The following is a 10,543-nucleotide window of genomic DNA, read 5'->3' as shown; positions in this document are numbered from 1 at the left end:
CCGGGGCGGGGCCGAGCCGGAGACCGGAGCCCGCGCCGAAGCCGGAGCCGCAGCCGCCATGCGCCGCCCCGGGCCCGCCTGCTGCGCGCTGCTGCTGGTCCTGGGGCTCTGCCGGGCGCGCCCCCGGAACGCACTGCTGCTCCTTGGTGAGTGCCGGCGCCGCCCTCCCACGCCCACCTGCCGTGGCCCGCGGAAGTGGCCTGGCCTCCTCCCTAAGCGTGGCCAGTGCTGACCCTGCTGTGCCCTGCCCTTGTATCCCTCTGCCATTCCCTCTCGCCCACCCCTCTGTGCTGCCCTCAGACTCTAAATGGGTGTCTCCCCAGAGAGGGCAGCGAGGGGTGGAGGGGTGAGCCCCAGCATCCATCCCGCTACCTTGCCTCCTGCCGCCTGTCCCCACCCGCCTCTGACCCTGCCCAGCCAGGGCCCAGGGGTCCACGGATCCCAGATCCCTCTTGGGAGGGGATGCCGGAGGAGGAGCTGGTGCTCAAGTCCCCAGAGACTGCAGACAGGATGCCCTCCTGGCTCTCATTTCCTCCCCAATGTAATCTTTTCCGACCCCGGAGGCTGTGGTTCAGCTGCCTTTTCCCTTGTCCCAGGGCATAGCCCTCCACCACCCCCCACCACCGTCTCCCCCAATCCCAGTCCCTCTCAGAAACCCCAAGTTCCTCCCGGGCAAGCACTGTGCTGCTCACGAGACTTCCGGTTTGGGTAATCAAGCCCTGGCCCATGACAAGTGACAAGGCCAAACCCAGGCCTGTGATTCTTTCCCCTTCTGAGGTCTGGCACGCTGCCAGGTGCCCTCTTTCTGATTAACTTTGTGGTCTCTGGGCGGGGATTCGGCTCACTGTAACATAAACAGCTCTCCTGCCGACACCTCACCTCCCAGAAACAGCGGAGAATCTGCCTGGACCCTCATCTTCGGATGGGATTCCCACTGGAGGCTCCCAGAGCCCCAGCCATGCAGCCCCTGCACTAGGGCCGGTCTTAGCACGGACTGCCATCGGTTGGCTTAAACAACAGAAATGTATTTCTCACAATTCTGCAGGCTGAGAATCCAAGGTCAGGGGCCAGCTTGGCTGGGTTCCACTGAGGGTCCACTTTTGGCTTGCAGGTGATCACCCTTTCACTGTTTCCTCACATGACGAGCGGGAGGGGGTCTCACTTCCTTTTCATTTCTCTTTCTTTTCTCTCTCTTCCTCTTTTCTTTTTCTCTTTCTTTCCACTTTCTTTTCTTTTCTTTTCCTTTCTTTTCTTTTTGTGAGAGTCTCACTGACACCCAGGCTGGAGTGCAGCAGCATAATCTTGGCTCACTGCAGCCTCAACCTCCCAGGCTCAAGTGATCTTCCTGCCTCAGCCTCCCAAGTAGCTGGGACCACAGGTGCACACCCAGGTGCATGCCCAGTTACTTTTCGTATTTTTTGTAGAGACAAAGTCTCACCGTGTTGCCCAGGCTGGTCTCGAACTCCTGGGCTGAAGCGATCTTCCTGCCTCAGCCTCCCAGGTGCTGGGATTACAGGCATGAAACATGGCACCCAACAGTCCTGTCAGATCGGAGTCCCATCCTTATGACCTCATGTAACCTTAATTAAGGACCCTGTCTTCAGATAGAATCATGTTGGTGTTAGGGCTTCAGCGTATGAATTCTGGGAGGACACAGTACAGTCCACAGCAGGCCCACAGCCAAGTGCCGAGACACTCTGGGTTTGGAGAAGGGCAGCTTTCCTTCTGGGCTGCAGGTAGGGAGCACAGCAGCCTGCTCTCGCTCCGGGCTTACCTGGCTGCCATGCGCTCACACCCTGTGGGTGCTGCGGGGTGGAGGATGGGAGCTCAGGTGGAGGATTCGAGCCCAGCTTGAAGCTGTGCAGCCTCCTCTGCCATGGACCGCATTGCCTCTGAGGGAGCTGGGGGAAGGCGTTCGTCCTGGGGGTCTCCACCAGCCCCCAGAGTCGTCTACCCCAGAGCAGGGGAAGAAGCGTGGTGTGGTTGTAGAAGCTCAGAGCCCTGTACCTGACCTTCCTGGGCCTCAGCTGTTTTGTGTAGAGGGAAAGGGTTGAACTATACAATCTGAAGGTTACTTGGCCTTCGAGATGGCATCAGTGAGCAGCAGTGGTGGGGCCCACACACAGATCCTTAGACATGTGCTGGGCGAGGCTCTTCTGCCCTGTGCCCCAGGCAGTGTCTGCAGAGCCCAGAATTGCCCAGCAGTTTGCTATGGCCATGCATTCAGCCGCCGTCTGCCTAAATGCCTAGCCGGGTAACATGCCCACCCAGGTAGCATGCCTGCTGGGCTATCATCAAGCCTCTTGGAGTATCATGCCTGCATGAATATCCTGACCACTTGGGTACCATGCCTGACTGCTCTCATACCTGCCCAGGTGCCAGGCCTGCTGGGTACCAGCCCACCTGCTAACATACCCACTGGGTATCAGGCATGCTTGGGGCATCATCAAGCTTGTTGGGGCATGATGCCTGCTTATCATGCCCACTTAGCTACCATTTCTGCCTGCTAACATACCCACCGGGTATCAGGCCTGCCTGGGTACCATGTTTACCTGCTATACCTACCATCTATCAGTCCAGCCTACATACCCTGCTCACCTGCTAACAACCCACCACGTATCATGCCTACTGGGTACCATGCCTGCTTGCTAATATGCCCACTGGGTATTGTGCCCACTAAGTACTGTGCCTGCTTGCTAATATACCCAGTAGGTAGGGGGCCTTCCTATACATGCCTGCCTGCTAACATGCCCACTGGTATCAGACCTGCTATCATGCCCTCTGGTATCATGCTTGCCTGCTGCACCCCCTCAGGTGTCATGCCTCCTAGGTAATGAAGTGGTCTGTCACGATAGCGTTTGTGCTGAGTCAGTACCATGCCCACCTGGGTAACTTGCCTCCTGGCATCACAGCCCCGGCCTCCTTCCCTCCCGGCGCTGTTTCTTGTGACCCCAGCCCACCACGTGCTCTCTGCCTCCCACCTTACACAGCGGATGATGGTGGCTTTGAGAGTGGCGCGTATAACAACAGTGCTATTGCCACCCCGCACCTGGACGCCTTGGCCCGCCGGAGCCTCCTCTTCCGCAACGCCTTCACCTCCGTCAGCAGCTGCTCTCCGAGCCGTGCCAGCCTCCTCACTGGCCTGCCCCAGGTGAGGTGCAAGAGGCAGGAGGAGGGGGTGGTCCGGGAGTAGACAGGCTGCGTCTGGAGCCCAGGCCTATGCCGCGTCTCCCATCCCTGGGTTCCCTGAGGGGGCATTGCCCACTTCCCTCCCCGCTCCAGAGGGAGGCACAGCTGCTGGCCGTGAGTGCAGACTGGAGCTCCGACTCCCACTGCCAGCCCTGTCTTCACGGCTCTGTTTGGCCTCAAGCAAGTGACCGACCTCCTGTGCCTCAGTTTCCTCATCTGTAAGATGGGGGATATAATGGGGACTGGCAGGGCTGATGCTTCGTATGTAAGCACTTAGCATGAGGCCTGGTGTGCTTACTCAGCGTGAACTGCCATTGCGACAGTGTCCCAGGAGCGCTATGTGCAGGGACCTGCTGCCATTAAGCACGCACGCTCCTGATTCATGGTGGTAAAATGCACACACATCAGCGTTCCCAGCTTAGCCGTTTTCCAGTACATGTTCCGTGGCAGTAAGCACACTGGCAGTGCTGCGCAGCCATCAGCCCATCCATCCATCTCCAGAAGTTTCCCATCTTCCCAAATACAAGCTCTGTCCCCACGAAACACCAGCTCCACATTCTCCCTCCCCGTCGCCTGCCGACCAACATTCTCCGTCTGTCTTTATGAATCTGACTGTTTCAGGGGCACATAGGAGTGGAATCACACAGGACTAGTCCTCTTATGTCATGTTTTTTTGAGTCTCACTCTTGTCACCAGGCTGGTGTGCAGTGGCGTGATCTTAGGTCACTGCAGCCTCCGCCTCCTGGGTTCCAGCAATTCTCCTGCCTCAGCCTCCTGAGTAGCTGAGATTAAAGGCACGCACCACCATGCCCTGCTAATTTTTGTATTTTTAGTAGAGACAGGGTTTCTCCATGTTGGCCAGGATGGTCTCAAACTCCTGACCTCAACTGATCAGCCCTCCTCAGCCTCCCAAAGTGCCGAGATTACAGGCGTGAGCCACGGCACTTACTTTTGGTATCTTACCTTGTGATCTTAGCTTATTGTAAGCGAAGTGCTGTCTCCATCTGAGGCTGAGGCTGAGTGGAAGGCCGGGGTGGGGAGATCACATGCATGGGCACAGAGGCTTCCTGAGAGGCTCATCCGGACACAGGCGTGCCCACTTCTGGCAGTGGGCCACGGGACTAGGAGGGACTCCTCCTTCTTACCTGATACCTCCCTAGGCAGTCTGAGTTTTTTAAATATACAGTTTGTTTTACAGTATAAAATAACTAGGTAATAAACAAGGCCTGGCCCTGTCTTTTTCACTCCGTGATGTGTCGTAACAGAAGAGCTGAGAAGTGCAGATGTGTAAAAAGAACATCCAGGCCACCTCACGTTGCTGCACGCCCTCCAGGACCCCTTCTTCCTTGCAAAGTCCCCCTTTCATGGGAAGGACCCATGGGCCTCTCAGGCAGGGAGTGGGAGGTGGAGCCAGGCTCTCTGGGTTCTGGTCACTTGAAGTCTAAATCGGGGGTCCTGAGAAGGCCCTGGTGATGGGAGGGCCGTGTGAGGACAGGTGCGGCTGGTGGGGCCCTGGCTGCCTGGGGACCCTGGCCCTCACGCGTCTTTCCGGCAGCATCAGAATGGGATGTACGGGCTGCACCAGGACGTGCACCACTTCAACTCCTTCGACAGGGTGCGGAGCCTGCCGCTGCTGCTCAAGCAGGCCGGCGTGCGCACAGGTGAGGACGCTGCGCTGAGAGTGGGGCGCAGGGTGGGCACAGATGCCCGGCCGGAGCCCAGGAGGTTGAGTGCCCTGTCCCAAGTCACCCTCAGCCCCTGTGGCCTGCCCTTGGCTCTTGTCCCAAAGGATCTGGGTCTGGTTGTGAGTCCTGGCTGGGCTGTGATTGGGTGAGAACCCACAGTGCGCTTAGGTCTGAGGGGGCAAGGACGGGAGCAGGGGGGTTGGAAGGCTGAAGGGCCTCTGGACGGGCCTCTCTTCCCACCCAGGCATCATCGGGAAGAAGCACGTGGGGCCGGAGACCGTGTACCCGTTCGACTTTGCTTACACCGAGGAGAACAGCTCCGTCCTGCAGGTGGGGCGGAACATCACGAGGATTAAGCTGCTTGTCCGGAAATTCCTGCAGACTCAGGACGACCGGTACGAGGCGGGGCCCCTGCCCTTCCCCCGGCGGCTGGACCCGGAGCACAGCCGAGTCTTCAGGAGGGATGCATGGGTCCCCATGTGGCTGGAGTTGGGGCAGGGGAGAAGGTTCTGGGTACTCAAGTTAGTCTGGTCAGGAGGAGAAGGGACGTGGGGAAACTGAGGCAGCGAGGGTCATAGGTTGATGTCCAGATAGAGAGGAGGAGGCAGAGCCGAGGGGCTTCCTGTGCCAGGCAGCACTGGCCCTGCAGCCTTGGCAGTGAGTCTTCTCCCGTGCAGGCCTTTCTTCCTCTACGTCGCCTTCCATGACCCCCACCGCTGTGGGCACTCCCAGCCCCAGTACGGAACCTTCTGTGAGAAGTTTGGCAATGGAGAGAGCGGCATGGGTCGCATCCCAGACTGGACCCCGCAGGCCTATGACCCACAGGACGTGCTGGTAGGAAGAACGCCCCTCAGCCCTGGGTCAGGGACGCGGCCCTCCCGTGAGCTTGCAGCTCTGGCCCTAGGTGAGGAAGAAAGATGCTCTAATCAAATTGGATTCAGGTTCCCATCCTCGGGGCCACAGAGAGAACCACAGAGAGACGGGGTGGTCCAGAGTGAGGCCCTTCTGGGCTAATGCATTCACAGGAGGCCTGGGGAGAAGGCTGGGTGCCGCTCCCCCTGTCAGTCTCTTCTAAGCCTGGCTCCCCTCCACCTGCCCCAGGTGCCTTACTTCGTCCCCGACACCCCGGCAGCCCGAGCCGACCTGGCTGCTCAGTACACCACCATCGGCCGCATGGACAAAGGTGGGCTTGCGGAACCGGGCACTCGGGGGGGCCACAGCCTGGGTCCCCCATCCCGGGCCAGCACCCTCTCAGGTCACAGCAGAGTGTGGGTGAGGGTCTCAGGGTGGCAGGCCCTGTGCAGCGGCAGGTGGAGCCCACATTGAGAGGAGGGGTCTGCAGGTGGCATGGGGACCCACCCCGGGGCTGCCCTGACGTGGAGCTGCTGCTGGGCTGGGACCTTGGTTGGGTGAAGACTCCAGATACTTCCAGCAACAGGACCTGGGTTGGATGTGGGGTCTGGAGTTCCCCAGCTTATGCAGATGGAGAACTTGGGGCATGTGAGTTTCTTGTGGCTGTCCTAAAAAATACCACAAACTGGATGGCTTACAACAACCGAAGTTTGTCCTCTCACAGTTCTGGAGGCCACGAGTTTGAAATCAAGGTGTCAGCACAGCCACGCTCCCCTGAAGGTCTAGGGGAGACCCCTGCCTTTCCTCCTGCAGCTTCTGGGGGCTGCGGCAGTGCTCGGTGTTCTGGGCTGGCGGCAGCATCGCCCCCATCTCTGTTTCAACCTTCACACACCTTTTCCTGCCTCCTCTCCTGCCCCCACTCCTCTCCCGGACCTCCCTCATCTCCCTCATCTCCTGCCCATGCCTCCTCTCCCGCCCCCCGTCCCGCCCCCCTCCTCTCCCGGCCCCTCTCCTCTCCTCCCTCTTCTCCCCCCTCCTGCCCCCCTCCTCCTGCCCCCCTCCTCTCCTGCCCCTCCCTCCTCTTCTGCCCCCTCCTCTCCTGCCCCTCCCTCCTCTCCTGCCCCCCTCCTCTCCTGCCCCCTCTCCCGCCCCCCCTCTTCTGACCCTCCCTCCTCTCCCACCCCCCTCCTCTCCCCCCTCCTGCCCCCCTCCTCTCCTACCCCTCCCACCCCCTCCTCTCCCCCCTCCTGCCCCCCTCCTCTCCTGCCCCTCCCACCCCCCTCCTCTCCTGCCTGCACCTCCTCTTCTTATGAGGACCCTGTCGTTGGATTTAGGGCCTGGCTGGACACTTCAGGATGATTTTCTCCCAGGATCTTTATCTGCAAAGTGCCCCTTTCCAAACAAGGTCCCCTTCACAGACTCCAGCACACATGTCTTTTGGGGTCAGGGGTCACCATTCAACCCACAACTGGAGGTTGGGACCTCTGCCATTTCCCTGTCGGTGCCAGTAATTCCTGGTGATCTGGGAAGCAGTGGGTACAGAGGAAAGCTTGTCTTCTGGCCCCTGCCCTATTTGCTCCATGGGACAGACATGAGATTCCAGAGAACCCGGAAGCTGGTGGGCAGCAGGGAACAGGTGCCTGGGGATGACGCTGACGTGCCCGGGGATGACGCTGACGTGCCCGGGGAAGGCTAGAGTCCCTGGAGGCCCATTCGAGGCCTGCTCAGAGACTGGGAGGTTGGCGGAGCCGGGCAAGAGCCAGGGCCGGTGAGAACAGGAATGCGTTCAAACCCAGAAAGCAGCGGAGCCCGGGGCCGGATGGAGCGGTGCACGGTCCTCACACTCCCCTCTCTCCGCGTGTCTGTGGCTGAGCTCTGCTCTCCCGCCCCTCGCTGCAGGAGTTGGACTCGTGCTCCAGGAGCTGCGTGACGCAGGTGTCCTGAATGACACACTGGTGATCTTCACATCCGACAACGGGATCCCCTTCCCCAGTGGCAGGACCAACCTGTACTGGCCGGGCGCCGCCGAGCCCTTCCTGCTGTCATCCCCGGAGCACCCAAAACGCTGGGGCCAGGTCAGCGACGCCTACGTCAGCCTCCTAGGTATGCCTCTGCCTGCCTCCGTCAGGGAAGGGGTGGGAGCGGACGTGCACCGGGGCCGCGATGCGTCCGATGCTGCTCCACACCCGTTACCTCATGTGGCTCTTGTATCGTCTGGGCAAGGAAGGGACTGTTACTCCCACTGTACAGAGGAAAAGAATGAGGCTCAGAGGGGTCAAGTAGGCGTTCAAGACTGCACAGCTGGTAAGCACTAAGCTAGGATTCCAGCCTGGATCCCACTGCTGTCAAAACCATTGCTTTTCCCCCGCCTGCCCCGGATGAGCTTCAGAATCACCTGGGATGCTTGTTAATATCCAGACTGCAACCCCCAGAGTGTCTGATTCAGTAGATTTTGGTGGGGCTCAAGAATTTGCATGTCTGACATGTTCCCAGGTGATGCCGATACTGTGGGCCTGGGGACCCCTTTTTGAGCACCTCTGCACCCCATCCTGCCTTCCTGGGGGACCCAAAGCACCTCATGACCCTGCTCATTTTTAAAAAGCCCTGGGACACCTAGTCCCATGTTATGGACGTGCAGACAAAGATAGGGGTGCAGGAAGACTTTGTGAAGGGCTCGGGGTGAGCCCCTTGGCACAGGGCAGAGGCCCGCCGTGTCCTGCACAGCGCCTGGCAGAGCCTCCAGGAGGGGTGCGCTAGGGCGGCAGCACACTCAGGTTCCCTTTCCCTCCGAGCTTGGGGCCCACATCTCTGGCCCCAAATCATGAGCTGGGAGCAGAGGCGGCACCCACCAAAGGATGGGAGTAGACTTCTTTTCTGGTCCGTGGGATTTTAGGAGGGTCGTGAATGTCGGGCCTCTTGCCATGCCATCCAAGGCACCGTGGCCCAGAGAGATGGCTGGCGATGAGAGGTGTCAGCTGGACTAGGCGCATCCCGCTGCTGATTGGATTGGAGAAGGTAGCCGCCCAGAGCGCACAGGTTCGGCCCTTCGAGGGTAGCTCCTGCGTGCTGAGGGCTGTGCAGCTCTGAGACGCCGCTTCTCTTCCAGACCTCACGCCCACCATCCTGGACTGGTTCTCCATCCCCTACCCCAGCTATGCCATCTTTGGCTCGAAGACCATCCAGCTCACTGGCCGGTCCCTTCTGCCAGCGCTGGAGGCCGAGCCCCCCTGGGCCACCGTCTTCGGCAGCCAGAGCCACCACGAGGTCACCATGTCCTACCCCATGCGCTCTGTGCACCACCAGAACTTCCGCCTCGTGCACAACCTCAACTTCAAGATGCCCTTTCCCATCGACCAGGACTTCTACGTCTCACCCACCTTCCAGGACCTTCTGAACCGCACCGCAGCCGGGCGGCCCACGGGCTGGTACAAAGACCTCCATCGTTACTACTACCGGGCACGCTGGGAACTCTACGACCAGAGCCGGGACCCCCATGAGACCCAGAACCTGGCCACTGACCCACGCTTTGCTCAGGTTCTGGAGATGCTTCAGGCCCAGCTGTCCAAGTGGCAGTGGGAGACCCACGACCCCTGGGTGTGCGCCCCTGACGGCGTCTTGGAGGAGAAGCTCTCTCCCCAGTGCCAGCCCCTCCACAACGAGCTGTGACCACCCCGGGAGGCCTGTGCCCATGTCCCACACATATCCCTATGGGGCCAGCCTGGGGAGCAGTGACGACAGCCCTTCCCACTACACACCTGTCCAGGGTGGGTCCTTCTTCCTGCAGGGTGTCACACCCGCCAATGCCTGGAGGGGGACCAGAGCATGTGCCCAGCCCCTCCACCGCCAGGGGCACTGCTGTCATGGCAGAGGACACGGCTGTCTCGTGTCTGAACCACATCCCGGCACCAGAATTCTAGCCATGACATGCAGACAGGGCGGCATCCCCAGCCCATGGCAAGGAGGTCTGTTTTCTGGCTTGGTTTGGGGACCTGCAAATGGGAGGCTTGAGGCCTCTTCAGGCTTCGGCACCCACAGACGCTTCTGAGCCCCTCAGAGAGCAGGTGGGGGCTTCGGTGCCGCATGAGCAGCGGGCAGAGTGGGTCCCGGCTACACTCGCCTTCGAGCACAGCGCCTGGCTCTTCCCAGCCTCTGGCCCAGCAGAAGCCTTTGAATGACCCTTGGCCAGGTTTCTGCTTCTGTTTTGCCCCACAGTCAAGCACCAGGTCCCCAGGCAGGTTTCAGCTGGTTGGCAGCAGGCTCCCTGAGTGATGAGTGTTTCTGGGCAGAAGCGTCTCTCTTCTGAGAGCGTCTGAAGATGAAGGCATGGCGATGCCCTGTCCTCCGGCTTGGGTTAATTCTTGGGTGGCACCGGCACTGCTGGGGGGACACGCCATTCCCGCCTTGCCTCTGCCACCTCAGGAGCAGAAGCTGGGCCTGGACACCCCTCAAAGGAGAGGGCACTTCCTTGAGTGGGGGGGCTGCCCTTGCCCTTTCTGCCCTCACTCCATACTGGGGTGGGCTGGAGGGAGCCACAGAACAGCTACTGTAAAAGCTTTTTATTTTAGTAAAATATATATTTCTTTTCCTGAACTCGTTTATGACAATACTGAATTCTAAAACAGCTTCCTGGGTTTCGGACACTGTTGTCTAATGACATTCACTCTGCCGCAGTCCCAGGAGGTCGGGCAAGGTCGGGCAAGGCCAGGCGCTGGGGACCTGGGTCCTCCCCTGAGCCCTGGGGGTGGAGCCTCGATATTTGAGGGCTGGGGTGCAAAGTCAGGTTGGGGGAAGGCAGAGTCTGCCGTGCCCTGTAGAGG

General features: G+C 60.0%; 1 protein-coding gene across 2 annotated transcripts; it reads left to right on the top strand.

Annotated features, from left to right (window-relative positions):
• Window positions 1-8: 8 nt before the first annotated feature.
• SGSH (N-sulfoglucosamine sulfohydrolase) lies at window positions 9-10,316 on the top strand. 2 transcript variants are annotated; one of them, XM_003931664.4, is made up of 8 exons: window positions 9-146; window positions 2,991-3,151; window positions 4,745-4,850; window positions 5,119-5,269; window positions 5,552-5,708; window positions 5,976-6,057; window positions 7,626-7,829; window positions 8,833-10,316. In XM_003931664.4, the coding sequence occupies exons 1-8, from the start codon at window positions 59-61 to the stop codon at window positions 9,390-9,392; spliced, it is 1,509 nt and encodes a 502-aa protein (XP_003931713.1). In that variant the 5' UTR covers window positions 9-58; the 3' UTR covers window positions 9,393-10,316. The 2 variants fall into 2 exon arrangements, with proteins under 2 accessions (XP_003931713.1, XP_074245139.1); XM_074389038.1 differs by having other exon boundaries at window positions 2,913-3,151.
• The last annotated feature ends 227 nt before the right edge of the window (window positions 10,317-10,543 follow it).

The sequence above is a fragment of the Saimiri boliviensis genome, chromosome 17 (assembly GCF_048565385.1).
Source record: "Saimiri boliviensis isolate mSaiBol1 chromosome 17, mSaiBol1.pri, whole genome shotgun sequence".
NCBI classification, from domain to species: domain Eukaryota; kingdom Metazoa; phylum Chordata; class Mammalia; order Primates; family Cebidae; genus Saimiri; species Saimiri boliviensis.
This window is presented reverse-complemented; position numbering and strand designations above follow the sequence as displayed.

Coding starts and splice junctions, on each gene's coding strand:
- SGSH (XM_074389038.1), top strand. CDS start 59: ATGCGCCGCCCCGGGCCCGCCTGCTGCGCGCTGCTGCTGGTCCTGGGG. Junction 3,152..4,744: donor TCCTCACTGGCCTGCCCCAG/GTGAGGTGCAAG, acceptor TCTTTCCGGCAG/CATCAGAATGGGATGTACGG. Junction 5,270..5,551: donor CTGCAGACTCAGGACGACCG/GTACGAGGCGGG, acceptor TCTCCCGTGCAG/GCCTTTCTTCCTCTACGTCG.